The sequence below is a fragment of the Bolinopsis microptera genome, chromosome 5 (genome assembly GCF_026151205.1).
Source record: "Bolinopsis microptera isolate Bmic1 chromosome 5, MBARI_Bmic_1.0, whole genome shotgun sequence".
In the NCBI taxonomy this organism is placed as follows: Eukaryota; Metazoa; Ctenophora; class Tentaculata; order Lobata; family Bolinopsidae; genus Bolinopsis; species Bolinopsis microptera.
In genome coordinates this window covers 20,179,352-20,198,254 of record NC_087076.1, presented here as the reverse complement: position 1 = coordinate 20,198,254, position 18,903 = coordinate 20,179,352, and the positions used below count along the sequence as shown (strand labels likewise).

Genomic DNA, 18,903 nt, shown 5'->3' with positions numbered 1-18,903 from the left:
ATCTGCACGTAGCAAGACACACTACATTATTCTAACGCTCAATATCTGCACGTAGCAAGACACACTACATTATTCTAACGCTCAATATCTGCACGTAGCAAGACACACTACATTATTCTAACGCTCAATATTTGCACGTAGCAAGACACACACTAGAGATGGAAAGTGAAAGAGTACGAGGTCTGGTGCAGCAGATGGAGGATGTAGCAGACCGGGTCATTGCTAAGATAGCTCCCCATGCTCGCAGTCTTGCCAAGGTAATGTTTAAATTTATGTACTATTGTATAAAGTAATCTGCTTATTAATAAACTAATGTATGAGCTAGTTTTAGATCTGATACACTTTTCCTTTAGAATTCCCATCTAGTAATACACAATTCTGTGTGATCACCTTCTCTATTATAACGTTATTCTTTAAACAAGCTTATTAAGTCACAATAATTGTATTGATTAATCACGTATTGAATCTTTAATTTTTTGCGGATTTTTATGCCTGAAATATTCGTACCCCACCTATTGTTGTTATTTTGTTGTTGGGTTTTTTAATGATGTCTTTGCAAAACATTCTGGTTTATTTTCAACACATGAAATTGTTGCAACTGCTTCAATTTTGTATGTGGGACATTGTTTAAAATCACGTTTGACCCACGTACCTTAGTTAAATAGTTCAACAATTAAAAACACTTTCGAACTAGAGTACGCTACCTGGACTATAGTTATAGTTATACACGTACCGAAGTTTGACAGGGGTGATTTCTGGCGAACTTTAACTGTCGAACTACTGTCACCAAGATGCAGTTAGACCTAACGCCTAATTTAGGCCTAATTTATGCCTAACTCTGCGTTAAGCCTAACTGGTTAGGCCTAACTGCATCTTGGTGACAGCTAGAGTACGTGTCGATCTAAAGTACGTGAATCAAATCTTCTGCTATCGAAATTCTAGATTTTGGGCCGCAAGCATATTCAATGACGCAGAATTTAAGTGATATTTATTTTGCGTATTACTAAAAGGAAAGATTATTTGAAATAACAAAGTGGATGACAAGTATGCTAAAGATCGTAAACTCTGTTAAAATCATCAGCAGCTGCAGAATTAATTTAAAATTAACCAAGGAGAACCTGAACAAATTTAAACTTCAGCAAGATATGACCAATAAAGTTGTGTGTCGTTTAGAATTAACTCGGCACGCAATGTATAAAGATGACCAAGTAAATTGTATGCTGCTAAGAATAAACTCGGTACGCAATGTATAAAGATAAACAAGTAAATTGTAATCTGGTCAGAATTAACTCGGCACGCAATGTATAAAAATGAACAAGTAAATTATATGCTGGTCAGGATTAACTCGGCACGCAATGTATAAAAATGAACAAGTAAATTGTATGCTGCTAAGAATTAACTCGGCACGCAATGTATAAAAATAAACAAATACATTGTATGCTGCTAAGAATTAACTCGGCACGCAATGTATAAAAATGAACAAGTAAATTGTATGCTGCTAAGAATTAACTCGGCACGCAATGTATAAAAATGAACAAGTAAATTGTATACTGGTCAGAATTAACTCGGCACGCAATGTATAAAAATGAACAAGTAAATTGTATGCTGCTAAGAATTAACTCGGCACGCAATGTATAAAAATAAACAAATACATTGTATGCTGCTAAGAATTAACTCGGCACGCAATGTATAAAAATGAACAAGTAAATTGTATACTGGTCAGAATTAACTCGGCACGCAATGTATAAAAATGAACAAGTAAATTGTATGCTGCTAAGAATTAACTCGGCACGCAATGTATAAAAATGAACAAGTAAATTGTATGCTGCTAAGAATTAACTCGGCACGCAATGTATAAAAATGAACAAGTAAATTGTATACTGGTCAGAATTAACTCGGCACGCAATGTATAAAAATGAACAAGTAAATTGTATGCTGCTAAGAATTAACTCGGCACGCAATGTATAAAAATGAACAAATACATTGTATGCTGCTAAGAATTAACTCGGCACGCAATGTATAAAAATGAACAAGTAAATTGTATGCTGCTAAGAATTAACTCGGCACGCAATGTATAAAGATAAACAAGTACATTGTATACTGGTCAGAATTAACTCGGCATGCAATGTATAAAAATGAACAAATACATTGTATACTGGTCAGAATTAACTCGGCATGCAATGTATAAAATAAACAAATAAATTGTATGTTGCTAAGAATTAACTCGGCATGCAATGTATAAAAATGAACAAGTACATTGTATACTGCTAAGATTAATCTCGGCACGCAATGTATAAAAATGGGAAAAATGAACAAATACATTGTATGCTGGTCAGAATAACCCCGGCATGCAATGTATAAAAATGAACAAGTACATTGTATACTGCTAAGAATAAACTCGGTACGCAATGTATAAAGATAAACAAGTAAATTGTAATCTGGTCAGAATTAACTCGGCACGCAATGTATAAAAATGAACAAGTAAATTATATGCTGGTTAGGATTAACTCGGCACGCAATGTATAAAAATGAACAAGTAAATTGTATGCTGCTAAGAATTAACTCGGCACGCAATGTATAAAGATAAACAAGTAAATTGTAATCTGGTCAGAATTAACTCGGCACGCAACGTATAAAAATGAACAAGTAAATTATATGCTGGTCAGGATTAACTCGGCACGCAATGTATAAAAATGAACAAGTAAATTGTATGCTGCTAAGAATTAACTCGGCACGCAATGTATAAAGATAAACAAGTAAATTGTAATCTGGTCAGAATTAACTCGGCACGCAATGTATAAAAATGAACAAGTAAATTATATGCTGGTCAGGATTAACTCGGCACGCAATGTATAAAAATGAACAAGTAAATTGTATGCTGCTAAGAATTAACTCGGCACGCAATGTATAAAATAAACAAGTAAATTGTATGCTGCTAAGAATTAACTTGGCACGCAATGTATAAAAATGAACAATTACATTGTATACTGGTCAGAATTAACTCGGCACGCAATGTATAAAAATGAACAAATAAATTGTATGCTGCTAAGAATTAACTCGGCACGCAATGTATAAAAATGAACAAGTAAATTGTATACTGCTAAGATTAATCTCGGCACGCAATGTATAAAAATGGGAAAAATGAACAAATACATTGTATGCTGGTCAGAATAACCCCGGCATGCAATGTATAAAAATGAACAAGTACATTGTATACTGCTAAGAATTAACTCGGCACGCAATGTATAAAAATGAACAAGTAAATTGTATGCTGCTAAGAATTAACTCGGCACGCAATGTATAAAAATGAACAAATACATTGTATACTGGTCAGAATTAACTCGGCATGCAATGTATAAAATAAACAAATAAATTGTATGCTGCTAAGAATTAACTCGGCATGCAATGTATAAAAATGAACAAGTACATTGTATACTTTAATCTCGGCACGCAATGTATAAAAATGGGAAAAATGAACAAATAGATTGTATGCTGGTCAGAATAACCCCGGCATGCAATGTATAAAAATGAACAAGTACATTGTATACTGCTAAGAATAAACTCGGTACGCAATGTATAAAGATAAACAAGTAAATTGTAATCTGGTCAGAATTAACTCGGCACGCAATGTATAAAAATGAACACGTAAATTATATGCTGGTCAGGATTAACTCGGCACGCAATGTATAAAAATGAACAAGTAAATTGTATGCTGCTAAGAATTAACTCGGCACGCAATGTATAAAAATGAACAAGTAAATTGTATACTGGTCAGAATTAACTCGGCACGCAATGTATAAAAATGAACAAGTAAATTGTATGCTGCTAAGAATTAACTCGGCACGCAATGTATAAAGATAAACAAATAAATTGTAATCTGGTCAGAATTAACTCGGCACGCAATGTATAAAATGAACAAGTTGTGTCCTGTTCCGTGAAGTAGGACACACATCACCACCACCTGCTCACAGTGTTCTAATGCTGCTACCAAGTAGTGCTGTTCAGAGAAACCTAAGTAGGGCCCCTAAATGAGCTGAAGCCTCTGCGCATGCAATCTGTTATTGTTGTTTTCTGTAATTGGAGATTATACTACTAGGTTGTATGCTGGTCTGTTTTCTTATTTTAGTGCTCTGTGAGACTTCCCTATCTTAATTGCTGGCACTAACACCACACACCTAACAATAACTGAACTAGATAAGCTGCTAGATGTTGAGATAATTCAGAGAGAAGAACTTAGCTTCTCCAAAACGAGGCGGAGAATGCAGGTACCGGTTTGTCAAAACTCAAAGTTGCTCTCTTGTAGCAACTGTTACCCTAGCAACTGAATCAGTCAAAGGTTGAAGCCACATTGAGGAGTTGTAGCTGATTGAGTGTCGAGTTCTAATCAGAGAGGCCTCATTTCACCCAATGTTTCAGCCAGGAAGGGCGTAGAATGGGGATACCATTCAGTTGCGTTTCTACCCAAGTGAACTCGAGCCAACTGATGCGGCTAATGAGCTAATGTACTTTAACGTAAATGAAGAGGGTTGACGTGGGAATGATACGTTGTTATGGTTTTATAAGGCATGATAGTACAATAGGTGGGACAATGGTCCATTAGGAAAGGCTACCATACGGCCTCTATTATAATACGACTCCTATACGGTGTTATATAGCCGCGCCTAACTTCCCTTTATCCCGATATCAGTTAGAGATCTAAGAAGTGATTTTCAAGCAACATTCCCGAATAAAATAAGCCGCAAATCTGCAAACTATTAATTAGCAATGTCTTTTCTATGTCTAAATTATTGCCGCAAATTCTCTGAAGAGATTTGTGCGGCACCGGAGAGTAGCGTTTGTAAGATTACAGGTGAAACCTTCAAAACAATCTCTGGTCTATCAGTATACTGCAGTGGGCGCCGGGCGGGTGAATCATATTTGTCATTTTTTTCTTATTGCGAGTAACGAATCATTTTCAAATCATTAAATCACCGTCACGTCTCAAAACAAATATATTTCAATTCCCCACCATTTTCTAGATCTGATAAAGTGTTTATCGACCAAACATGGAAATTAATGTAACAAAATCTCGTGCCAAAATAAACTCACAACTTTAGCCGATATCTCAGTCGGTAAGAACTGACTTAATAACGGTAATAAAGGTGCTAATATGATCAGAGAAACAATAAGCACGGCTTCAATAAGGCTGAATTAGCAGATTAAGAGAGAGGAGATTGCCAGAAACTTGTGGCAAATAATGGTAAATAGTGGTAACTAGTGGTAACTAGTGGTAACTAGTGGTAAATATTGGTAACAATAAGCAAGGCTTCAACTATGCAAGGCTGAATACAGCAGATTGAAAGAGAAGAGATTGCTAGAACGCAATCTCGTGATGAGACATAGCAAGCAGTGTATTATATTGTAACGATTACTTCAATAGTGTCGTAGTGTTTATCAGCAGTATTGCAAGTACGTGATTATAATACCGGTTATAACAAGCGGGGTTGTTGACTCAATCAATATTTAAGAGAAATCAGCGCATCACTGACGTAATGTGATGACGTATGAAGCGTACTGAAATAAACGTGTGTAAGTGAGAATGAAAACTCTACCTGCTGATGGCTGCTCCTTGCAGTTGAGAGGTTGAGAGGAATAGAAAGGGAGATCGTATTGTAAATAAACGTCAAATCGAATTTGCAAGATGTCAAATCAAAATCAAACTATTTTAGGTAGGCCGGTGATACTGGGTGTAATATCTAACTTGACCACTACAATTTCACTGATGTATCTACTCACTATCTTGCTGAAATTAAAGTAGCTTTTTCCTCCTATCATAGCATGATTCTAATTTATAAGTGCGTTACAAGGTGTGCACTTAAAGCGATTCTGCCTACTAAGTACTAAGTAATAATCCAGCCTGTGACAGTCACCAACTTTTAGCCAACATTGGTCCAATGTAGCCTACAAGTTGGCGTTTGGCTACAGTAAAGAACGTTTATGCTCATTGCGATGAATTGTTTGTCACACTTGAAATGGTTCATTAAGATGACTTTACGATTGTTTTAATTGAATTTATTACACCAGTTGTTAAATCTACTGACCATGTTTACTAGTGTTAGCAGAACAAATATTTCTGCATTATTGGACCAGTTACGCGAAATACTACTGACTAGATATGATGTAATAAAGGTGATGTTAATACTTTAATAGATGTGGATTCTGGTGGGAAGGTGACAATAAAGCAATAAAGCAATAAAGCAATAAGCACCCACTATTGACAAATCCAAACCTAGAATCATCACTGTTTGCAGACACGGTGAAGAATGAAATTCATCATGGCGGAAACTAGAGAGTCTCAAATCGTTTCCAGTTAATTTTAATTAATACTTTAGTTATTAAGTTAATTTCAATGTTAATTTTTCAGTTCGGTATCCTCTTCCTGCACTTCCAGATCGCTTTTCTAACGCTGATCGAATTCGAGAACATATCACTGTTCATTGGTTATTCACTCAACCTCAACGATAAAGTGAAAGGTAAGGTTCATTTACTTCATAAATTGTTCAGTTAATATTGTAACAATGTTTTTTTAATGTCCTACCGAAATAGCACTTCACCGTCTTCATAAAAATGAAATCTAAACAATTCATATATGCCAAGTAACCTGTACTACTTTTCAGCCACTATTGACCCTGAGACGGGGAAGAAGACGTTTGCGAAGAACGGAGCTAACAACATCTCCATGTTCCTAGCTCTGCTACTGGTAGTCACACGACTCGGGTCTCTTACTTACATCTACCTCAAGAAACATGTTGTACCTGCTGTTACCGTGCTTGCTATTCCGTCCTTTATATCGGTACTCATTATAAGGATTAACTCATTGTACATTGTTACTTATTATAAATCATTACCTATTATAAGTTGTAACTTTGTGTTGATTATTACACTGAGGATATTCAACAAGATACTTTGAGATTAAGGGCAAGTAAAGGGTTTGGGATTTGTTGGATAATTTAACTAATACGTTAAACAGCTATTTAGTTGTAACCCAGTCTTCTTGGACGATAAACTATCAATGATTAAACATTATATGACATTAAAAGCAAGGAAAACTGAACGAAATCTGTTTCATTAGGTGACCCTGCATTTTAACGAAAGGATTGGCTTATCCTCTATATTCAGTATTTCCACGTAAGTAACTATCAGTTTAACCGTATAATGTATATTTATCTTTTTAATCTGGTTTCCCAACTCTGTAGGTTAAATTAATTATAATAATTGATGATAAAATGATAAATGATACGAAAGGTACTTGTAAAAGTACTTTTTCTTTTAAGAGACTTATTTTTAATCTTAAATAATAACAACTCCTCCAGTTTCCTGAGCCAGATTGGTTGTTTGCTGATGGTGGCAGCCGAGTCATTGGAAGACAAAGACATGCATTTAGTAGGGATACCAAGTTGGGGGGTCAATAAGAGGATCGATATACTCTCGCTCTTTTCCAGAATCAATATCGTTCTGGTCGTAATTGGGGTACGACTATACTTAACTTAACAATTTGTGCATCCAAGTTGAAGTTCGGTACTTTAAAGTAGATAGTATCATCTATCATGATGATCTGTAAGTGGGGTTTATGGTTCTTTCTTGGTATTATTTGATTTTTCTCTTTCAGATTCAGACGCAATATGCAATTTTTTTGAGCGGTGGTGATGCAAGCAGGTTCTTTATCTGGTTCTTGATGCTTGTAAGTAATATTGATATTATTTGGGGGTGGAGGGGGGATTTGTTACATCTTTTAAAAATGAATATCAAAAATGTTCGTACCTATAACTATAAGCTTATAAGGAAGATACTGGTAATGACACTATGTTTTCCCAGATAATGCTTCCAATGATACTGTGTGTGGTCGCTGGTTATAAGACGAAGGTTATTTCCGTTGCACTAGCTGTCATGCTAACCCTATTTTCCTTATACTGCTTCCCCTTCTTTCTCCACCTCGCTGAGGGAAATTACTTTATGTGAGTAGAGAAAGTTTTGATTATGTAGTTTTATTTTTAGCACGTCTTGATGAGAACCAATTTTACTAGTAAAATTTCAATTAGAAAACAGACATTTGCAATTGTATTTTATTTCTATCTACTGATAATTTGCTGAAGTTTTACTTCAACGTGACCTCGATTAATCAACAAAACACACCAAATGTCTCTCAATAATGCACCGAATAAGCTGATTATTTAAAATATCTCCCAGGTTCTACACTCTCTGTTTTATGTTTGGTATCAACTTGTCGGGGGTCGGCTCTCTTATCTACATTGCAATTCTAGGTAAGAAAACCTTAAAATAATTGCTCGTTTTCAGAAACGAACTTACGCCGAAATTATAATGATTTTATCTGATTTCGTGGCTTCTATAATAACTTTGGGCGACTCTCTATCAGACTCCTGTTCACCTACGGTCGAGCATAGCTTTTTTACCCCCGTCTCTTGTGGCTTTCAGCAACAAATTTCTAGAAATACAGGGGGGGGGGGGCAAAAGTCAGTACCCATACGTTGGGTCTTATACCACCGCCGTGTTTTATATTTGAGAGTTGTTGCTTTGCAGATGGCATACTGTACCTACTTGTTCGAGGATTCCGTCACCGAAATTTGAAAATTCGATTTTTGGGGGCCACACCCAATTAACATTGAATTGTATTGCTTATACTCGTGTTTGTGAACATGTTAGAGATTCCGTTGTAACATATTGCAATAGGTCATTTAATCCGGAATATAATCTGAAAAGATGGTGCGAAACGGATTTAAAATGACGAAGTTATCAAGCAATTTGTTTATTTCGTTAGCAAAATTGATTGGGTACTCAATGATTACCCAATTAGGACACCGTCATTTATGGGCTCTCTGCACGATTCCCATAATGCGGATCTAGTCTCAACCCAATCACCTGATCACACGTAATGAACAAACTCGTTATGCCTCATATCTCGGTCATCTGAGAAGCTAGAACTCTCATTTTTTCAGGACAAACGTAATTTAAATGGCCAAACACCATTCAATGTTGGCTCGATCCAACTATCCAAACTATCAAATAAATGCGAAAATGAACATTCATTTGCAAAAAATGAACACGAATATTTCTCAATTTGACAAATTCCTCGAACCAATTTAACGGCCAGGTAGCGCAGTTGGTTAGAACGCCAGCTTTGCAATCGTGAGGTTGCGACTTGCGAGTTCGAATCCCACTGTCTGCCTGGTCGTGTGGTGAGCGTCGTTGACGTTCAGCTAAGGATCCTGAGTGGTCTATGCAGCCCCCCGCTTTACTCAGCCGAATACTCGAGAAATCGGGTGTGAGGGTTAAATGAGGAGCTGCACATTGCAGCAATGTCTCGGGCGAAGAAAGTATGGTACACACTACCTTAACCGTCACTGGCCAAATAAATCCTTCGGCTTCCTGTAATTGGCTAGTTGCACTTGTGTAACAATGTGGCTGTTGGAATACACCGAAGTAAAATAAGTGTCTTGATAAAAAATTTTAAAAAGTGGTGGTAGTAAGTCATACCAGAAAGAATTATTTCAATTGGGCACTCATTGACTGAGCTATTATTATTAAGTCCAACGTATGGGTACTGAATTTTGGCCCCCCTGTATTAAAGGTCGCTTCCCACGGTTGGCCTGTTGTAATCGTATAATAAGCATATATAACTAGGTCAGATGCTCTCCAACAATTTCCAGCAAATCTAGTGTAAAGTGAGTCAAAACCGATACAATGGGCGATAGTTTACCTTAGATTTGGCGCAGAATGATATGTTGCTTTCACTATTAACAGGCCCGTTATAAAACAATCCGTAAAAACAATCTGTAAAATGATCCGCTCGAACTACTAATAGAGTTTTACTTTTTTTTTATTTGCCGGGCATTTTTCAGAATTTGGCCGCCAAATTTTTTTAAAGGCCTAACTCAAAATTCTGTTCCAAAACTTAAGGTCATGAGACAATTCTACGTTGATTCTGAAAATTTCATGAAAAAATATTGAAACCCTATTGAGTTCTATTGTTTTGAGCGAAGTCAGTTTTGCAAATATCGCGAACTGAGATATGGGCGATTTTGTTCATTATTTACGATTATTTGAACACAGAATCCACAATTAGGTAGATATTGAGCTGAAATCATAGAGAATGTGTAGTTTAGGCTTACCTTTCATATAAAGTTAGTTTCGTTTAAAAATACTGAAATTTGCCCAATTAATGGGCGAAATTCGATCAAATTAAGTGCGTATGCCCAAATATGGTCAGATGGTTTTTAGCCTATAACTTAGTCCTTTTTTGTCCAATCTTAATGAAATTTCATATACGAGTTCAGGGGATCACTAGCTACAAGTAGAGCACCTAAAATCTGGGTTTTGGGCATGTTCAGGGTATTTGGCTAAATTGGGCCTAATTTGGACCAAATATGGGTGTGGCTGCCCCACGGGCACCGTTAGGCGGTTGGGGTCCGAGACCCCCTCAAAAGTTCTGTCACCGGTCTTAGTTTGTTGGTCAACTGCTATCTCGAAACCAAGTTTCACAAAAAAATCAGGGTGAACCCCCCCCCCCCCCCCCCCCCCCTTAAGTTAAATGGAGGCGTTGAAATGATTACCCACAAGATATTTATATACACTTAAACTTCTTAAAGTGACTATAGTTAAATAAATATTTCTAAAAAAACAATGTGTAAACTAGAGTATCAACATATTGCTGTAGCTCTAGATAATCATGGAACATAACCACATACGATAAAATGATCGTCGGCGACTGCACGGTCACAATTCAACATCTTACGTGCCACAAAATGATCCAAAGATAACGCAATGTTATATTTATAAACAATCAAAGTCGATTGAATCGATATAACCTTATGTAGAACAAGGCAGCAAGAATCATCGAAATTACACAATAGTCATAAATGCTACAAAGTCGACGCGGTACAATATTTCGCAACCTACTTACAATAGAGGGTATAAAGTTTTAATCGTCAGCAATGACGCTGCTGATGGTGCAACAGCTGTTTCTACTCGTAACAGGGTAGGTACTATGTACCAGATCTTATACCTTTATACAGGGGGAGGGCTATCAATCACAGTTGACTAAACATGGGCATTGCGGTATTAAAATATTAACAGAATTGTGTATACCTCTTGCTGCGATTATTTTTTCTTTTAGTATCATCCTTAGTAAAGGAATACAAGAGGATTACATGATATTTATTATGAAAGTTTTGAAGCAAAAACATGTCTGTTGACACTTGAAATAGCAGAATATGGTTGCAATTGTATGAAGAATAAGTTACAGTAAGTAATCAGACCTCATGTAGATATGAGCTAAGTATTGGCGTGATCTAGAGCAATTGTGTTGAGAGAGCAATGTGTCTCTAGTGTGATGTTTTTTTGAGAGAAGAGAAGAATTTAGAGCAATCCTGCAAGTTCTCAAGTTGCTTCGTTGCTTCAGTTGATGTTTCATGTTCAGAACTAAAATCCACGATTTACTAGTTTAGTAGATTATAAGTTATTAATGGTTAGTTTGTTGTGACTACCAACACAGTGACGGTGCCCAGCATGCTGCTGCCTCAAATATCACATGATTAGTCACTCTCTGTTGTACAATGTGCACACTCAATTATCAGCCAACCGAAACTTTAAAACTGAATCTAAATTAATCAGGAAGTTTGAGCGGGTTTTATTGCTAATCAGCTAATGTTTTACAACAAAAAAGGGTTCTTTTGCGATAGTGTAAACGCGATAGCTAGCGCCATCCAGTGCTAATTAGCGCTGGATGGCGCTAGCTATCACGTTTACACTATCGCAAAAGAACCCAAAAAAGCTAATTATAATCTAGTTAGATAAGATTATTTAAAGGTGATTTAGAGAAACTAAATGCCAACCTTTCTGATTCCGCCTCTAAACATCTACCAGAGTGTTTCTAAAGATGATCACACATCTAACATTGACCTGTTTATGTATTTCCTATCAATACATCACTAAAATCAAGGTTCTTAGGTCTAAATGCCGTCTGTAACTCACAATTTGCTCGCATGTGTTTTTGGTAAGTCAAAACGTTATTTGACTTATTATCTTACTTTAGTAACTGACTTGTCGTTATACCTGAATAACCGATCTGTGTGCAAGGATGTTGCAAATGTTGTTTAACGCAGTGGCGTAACGTTGCCTGTTGGCGCCCCCCCCCCCGCTGAAAAAGTGCCCCCCTGTTGGCGCACCTTCGCACAGCGGGGCCCTTCGTTACGCCACTGGTTTAATGTGTTATGGAATAAGCTTCTAAAGTACCCCTGTACTGTGGTGATATCCTAGTTTCTGCACGACGAAATAGTTTTGTCAATGCATGATAGTAGGTAGTAATATGTAAGTAGATATGTATTGAATGTAGGTCTTAACTCTGGCGCAGCTCCAGGTTGTCGGGAATTTAGATTCCTTTTTGGTTGGAATTATTCTGCAATGCTGCAATGTTATTTTTCAAATATTGTAATTAAAACTAAATAACAATCAGTAGAATTTATAACGTTTATTTCCACACTTTTCTGACAAGCAGTGATAGAAGATTTCAAAACTTGCAGAGCGCGAACAAACCGCATAATATTATCCAGTTTTGATTATCAAGTTATCACGTTTTAGGAATGAATTTAAATTGAGCCTGACGCTAGATTTAAAAATTGTTCTAACGATCATCAGACCGGTTAATTTTGCTCGAGTTGTTTACACACGTCGTCAGATCGGTGTCTTCATCATTCAGTTTAACTGTTCATAGTACATGCTTCTGTGTCTGTTGTAGACGACATTACGATGACGGCATTGGCTGGAGTTAAAAATTTGGTTATCAATGAATAAAGGCATTAAATGTAAGTCCTAACAAGATCAAATATGAAATAACACAGAAGAGGGTACCTAAGTACTATAGCAATATTTTCCCCTCTATTAAGATGCGTAGTATATAAGTAAAATATAAAGATGTGAGGCAGTGCATAGAGGCTGCTTCCTGTCGTCATTGTAGACCTAAACTGTGTGTGATCTAGTCTGGTGAGTAGATTCTGACGTCAATGAGAAACGCTGTCAGTGTAGCCGTTGTGGCGATGCAGATAAAGAAAAACTCTGCAGTCCGCACGTCATACTATAAAATGTAACATATAAAATACAAATCTGTAATTTAATAATACTAATAGAGTACATGATCCCCGTACGAGATCCAGTTTGATTATTAATGAAAACCTGGACTATAAGCTCTAGGTTTAAAAAAGAGAGAACTTATTTAAATATGAGAATAATTATTTAGATACGAGAACAATCATTTGACTATTGTCCTACTTGTCAATGACGAAACTTGTTGATACAGTTTCATTGATTAGGTCTTATCGTTAAACATACTATTTCTAAGGATTGACGTATTAATTTTATTAAACATTTTCTTTTTCAATGAAGAGTGAAGACGTTGTTGGTTGAAGTTAACGAAAACTGTATATTGCTTGTTTTTATTTTTATCAATGAGGACGACGTCAAATTTGCGTGTTACTATGGCACTGGTAGTTTATATAGGTCAGATCAAGCAAAGCAGAAACTTAATCTCTTAATGATTTTAGCATATATTGTGAAAGAGGGACCCTTCCGCAAAACTAATAGTGTGAAATTAATGCATTGTCCTTTTTTGTTGTTGTTAATTAACGTATTATTTTTTCATTCTCAGACAATGCAATATCGTCAGACTGTAATATCACCTCCTGTAATATTACTTACTGTAATATTACTTACTGTAATATTACTTACTGTAATATTACTTACTGTGATATTACTTACTGTAATATCACCTTTTGTAATAGAGCTTGGTATTTATATTCCTTTGTGCACGTGTGAGCACTCCCTTTGTGCAAATGTCAGCCCCATTAACCAAGTTTGGTCAAGCTTTCTGCTGTCTACAAATAATGATTTAAAGGAGACTTTTATTGTACGATAGGTCACATGTTATAGTAATACTGCAGTGTATTGAGCTCACTATATATTAGTATACAGACTATATACTCAATAGTCACATCTCACTAATCATACCATTGTAGAAAATAGTGCATACCTCCTTAGTCCGTACTGTTGAATCTATCTTGAGTGTCTTGATCAAGCGTTTTGCTTTAGGATTGTGGCTTTGGTATTAGTCGAGTATTTTGTTTTAACGTAGATTCTAAGTTTCAGAGATGAGTCGCAGCAGTTTTTTAGAACGATTAACTTTTGCTTGACTAGTTACCCCTTATTTTAGGACTAGTAGCTGTTGATTGCTTGACTAGTTACCCCTTATTTTAGGACTAGTAGCTGTTGATTAGCGGATGGTAACGTAGCATGAGATTATGTCTCCTGTTACTGTTCCCAATAATATCCCTACAATCTGGTGACCTCTCCCCTTTCATCAGACCCACCAGATACGACCTTGTCTTCGATACTGACTTCAACTCCTGGACTTACTCCGGCTCCGTTAATATCCAGTTCGATGTTCTGAAACAGAGCCATGAGATCAGGCTTCACGCAAGCGAAACTGTTAATATCTCCGAGCTCACTGTCCAAGGTGTGAGTTTAAACCATCCACTAGCCTACCTGACCTCCCGAGCCACCTCTCTGTTGTATGGCACCTGGAAGTTGAATTACAAATGTAAACCTTGTTCCTCACATCGCTGGAACACCGCCAAAGATCTGCTGATAATAAAACTAGGTAGTGCTCTCCCTCCCGGACATTATGTTATAAAGAGCTTGTTCTCAGGGACGGTTTCCACCAAACTTACTGGATATTACAGAACTGGCTACACCCTGGCACATGGTGGAGGGTACGTCAAGATGGCCTCCACTCATCTGTCCCCAGACAAAGCACGGACAGTATTCCCGTCTTTTGATGAGCCTCAGTTTCGGGCAGTGTTCTCCCTGACTGTAATCCATCCTAACAACCTCATTGCCACGTCTAACATGCCTGTAAGTAAGGAGGTGTTACTGGCTGATGGCAGGAAAAGTACTAAGTTTGAGGACACACCTGGCATGTCAACTTATCTGCTGGCTTGGGTTCAACACAATTTCGTGTTTGAGGAGCGGATCATTGAAGGAGTACGCATGAGACATTATGCACGTCCCGCATACAGGAGCGTCATTGCAGAGAAGATTGAAATTGTTGGAAAAAGTGTAAAATTCTACAACGATTTCTTCAAGATACCCTTCCCTCTACCGAAGTTAGACACTATTGGTATCCCCAACTATCTGGTTGGAGGCATGGAGAACTGGGGTTTGATAACTTTAACTGAAAATGCAGCTCTGTCCCGTCCAAGACAGAGGTTTGGTTCAGGCGAGATAGGCTTTAGAAACCTGCTTGCACACGAGGTGTCTCACATGTGGTTCGGTAACTTGGTGACCATGTACTGGTGGGATGACCTGTGGTTGAAAGAGGGGATGGCCTCTTATCTCTCCTACCCTTGTGCTGACTCTCTCTATGACGATGTGAAGATGATGGACCAGTTCATGATAAATAACTGGCAAAAAGCCATGTTTGCTGACGATATCATCACATCTCACCCCGTACAGATGCCGATCCACGTGACTTCTCAGATAACCCAGATATTTGATTCCATCACGTACAAGAAAGGAGCCACTGTTCTGGCTATGATGAGGGACGTTATGGGAGAAGAAGGGTTCAAGTCGGGTATGACCCACTTCTTGAACACGTACAAGTACTCCACAGCAAGGTACCGGGACCTGTTGACCAGCATGACCAGGTACTGTAATAACGGTGCTGAACTAAGACTCCTTATGAACTCCTTCATTCTCCAGAAGAATTATCCCCTGATTGAGCTTCAAATTCTGAGCGATAAGCAGATTCGCCTGGTTCAGTCTAGGTATGTAAGAGATAGTGGTATGATTATAAAAAATGACATTTCCCCCTTCAACTACTCCTGGTACATCCCAATCACCATAGTAACCGACTCTATGTCTTACACCGCTGATAAACACATAATGATGAAAGAAAAAGAAATGGTCCTCACGCTCTCCAAACCGTTCAAGTGGATAAAACTGAACAGCGAAGGAAAGCACATGTACGTGACCCATTACTCTAGCTCCAACCTTGACAAGACACTGGAGGTGGTCAGAGAGAACACACTGGACCCCTCCCTCGGAACCATGAACCACCGCGACCGAGCTCACGTCATATGTGACATCTTCAGTGCTGCTCAGGTCAAGCTAGTGCCTTACAGCACCGCATTTGAGGCGGCCAAGTGCCTTAGGGAGGAACAGCATTATCTACCCTGGACGCTGATCTACAAGTACTTTAAAACTATCCGCTCTATGATCGACGAGAGCTGGGCTGACTGCTACAGGAAGTACATAGTGTACCTCCTGCTGCCTCAATACAAAGCCACCAAGGGTTCTAAAGAAACACTCGTGGAACAACTAAAGTTCGAGATATTTATGAAATATGCTCGTTACATCAGAGGTGAAAGGAAACCGACCATATATGACGGAAAGGATTTGTCAGAGCTTGTTTCACAATACAAAGCCTCAGCTCCACAAGAACGAGCAGACATGGACTTGTTGGTCCAGACCTCGGACGGAGCTGAGATCGAGCTAATCGGCAACACCCTCCTACAGTACCCCTCTACATCTGTCAGTGTGATCATAAACTTCATATCCTACTACAGCAGTGTAGCCCCAGATGTGGTGTGGCATGTGTACAGAGACAACTACCAAGTATACAATGACAAATACGGACTGGCCCAGTTTGAGTACGCTAATGCTCTCAAGACCATGACAAAGAGACAAAGGAACAGCCAGACAATAGCGGAGATTGAGGGGTTCTTTAAAGATCACACTGCTGGAGCGGGCTATTTGGGTCTTCAGAACGGCCTCGAGGAAGCCAAGTTTGTGAGCAAGTTTAAACAGGAGTCAGAACCAGAGTTGAAAAGGTATTTGGAGGGTCAAAGGTTCTGTCAGGATGAATAGAGTTGTAAGGTACGTAACAACCTATAATAATTATTGTCGCATAATTTACACAGTTATAGGTTATACTTATAGTATAAACTTATAACGTATATATATATATATATATATATATATATATACGTTATATATATACGTTATATATAACTGTGCTATAAGTTATAGGTCGTGTATTTCCTGGACTTTAGTATGATGAAAGTTGCAGTTATGAGTAAATGTTGCTTTATAAAACCTACCCAGCTGTTACAGTCTATTGATAAAGTTACTTATGTAGACTCTATCTTCGGGTCTATTGGCACATCTGTCATAATAATCATACACTACACACTAGTGTTCCACAAATCTGGTAATCATGATACGACTAAAAAATGTAGCTGTCTATCGTTTCTATATATCTGACTACGCTTTACTCATGTTTTCAAATTTTTTTTGTAGAGAAGTCTTGAAAGTATTAATATGTTAGATACTCTTAACAACTCTGCTAAAAACTTGTAGTCAAGTTCATGTATGGTTAGTATAAAAGCCCCTACCCACTTAAATTTAAATTTACCGAAGAATCGTTTCTAAATTTGATAAAACCTATTTTCAGGTGCGGGCACCTACAGCGTGGACCACATGAAAAGGCAGTAATGTTTGCTCATCGTCATGGAGATTGGAGACTAACCCTGCCAAGAATTCCTATTGGTTGATGTGTGAATAATTATAAAGTTACTAAAGATTAGCATTTTATTTCTCTGTTGGTTAACATTAAATTATGATTTACTTTCAATTTCACCTATTTATTAATATTATGTATTTCGGGTTAATCGAGGGAAAATTAGTGTAGATTAGTTTATCTAATTTATCTATTTAATTTCCCATTATGACATTTGAAGTTGTGGTGTACACAAAATTTTTATCATTCCTGTAAAAAAAGGACAATATGTTATGGGATTCCGATTATTATTTTCTGACAAGCATTTATAATTATAGTTGACGGCCAATGCACATTAGGCTTGATTTCTGAAGAAATGTTTTTGTTAGTTTAAACTGTAGTGGTTGATACTCTTAATTCTTCTTTCCATTGTCCAAAATTCAGAATATTCGAAAATAAATCAAGTCTGCACCAACTAAGAGCATGTCACCAACTCACAAAATAATTAATTATTCGTAATTTAAACTTGAACTTTGTTTTGTCGACTAGTGAGTCCATGTTATGAACTCACTAATTGGTCATCGAAGAAAATTTCTGTCAAAACAGCGAAATTTGGGACGAGTGAAAAGCTCGAACAATACATTTTTGACATTCAAACATTTTGTTGTCCATTGTTAATGGACTAGCCCGGCGCGCGCTACTTTGTAGCACATGCCTCAGGCGCTACTTCGAAGAAATTTAGACGAGTAACATCCTTCGAACATTTTGTTCAGCAACTATAACAATTCAATTATAATACATCAAACCACAGCTTCGTTACAATAACTATCAGTATCTAACTATGAAACATATTGTATAATATCGCTGATATCATTATCATTGAAATAAAAATGAATTACATCCATTTCCACATGCATGTTTATAAATATATCGAAAATGCGGCTCCATGAGTTTGTATCAAGTACTGGCAGATCCTCAGACGCATCATCAATATTGGACAATGGCAAGAATGCCAGAAATGCCACCATAATTCGAAGCTGTGACCACCATCTCTCTTCCTTATGTATTTAATTTGATCCGATCTATATAACAAGCGTGCTAATACTAATAGATGACAAGGTGTCAGGTACCATGCCTTTCGATCGCAAGATCTGATCTTACAACTTTACAAGCTTACGTGTTCACGAAACGTGCCAAAAAGGATACGATCCACTGCTTCTTGATCAAGCATCGAGATCCCACCCAAGGCTCGAGATCTGAACCATGGCAGGCCCTTGCAAAGCATCGGAAGACACAAAATT

General features: G+C 37.4%; 1 protein-coding gene across 2 annotated transcripts; it reads left to right on the top strand.

The window, feature by feature from the left end:
- The first annotated feature begins 120 nt into the window (after positions 1-120).
- LOC134815251 (aminopeptidase Ey-like) lies at positions 121-18,019 on the top strand. Of its 2 annotated transcripts, XM_063823766.1 has the most exons (9): positions 121-257; positions 6,404-6,512; positions 6,657-6,832; positions 7,112-7,167; positions 7,353-7,509; positions 7,649-7,720; positions 7,855-7,994; positions 8,227-8,300; positions 17,558-18,019. In XM_063823766.1, exons 1-9 carry the CDS (start codon positions 159-161, stop codon positions 17,596-17,598), a joined length of 924 nt encoding a protein of 307 aa, XP_063679836.1. In that variant the 5' UTR covers positions 121-158; the 3' UTR covers positions 17,599-18,019. The 2 variants fall into 2 exon arrangements, with proteins under 2 accessions (XP_063679836.1, XP_063679835.1); XM_063823765.1 differs by lacking the exons at positions 121-257; positions 6,404-6,512; positions 6,657-6,832; ... (3 more) ...; positions 7,855-7,994; positions 8,227-8,300 and adding an exon at positions 14,057-16,980.
- The last annotated feature ends 884 nt before the right edge of the window (positions 18,020-18,903 follow it).

Coding starts and splice junctions, on each gene's coding strand:
- LOC134815251 (XM_063823765.1), top strand. CDS start 14,338: ATGAGATTATGTCTCCTGTTACTGTTCCCAATAATATCCCTACAATCT.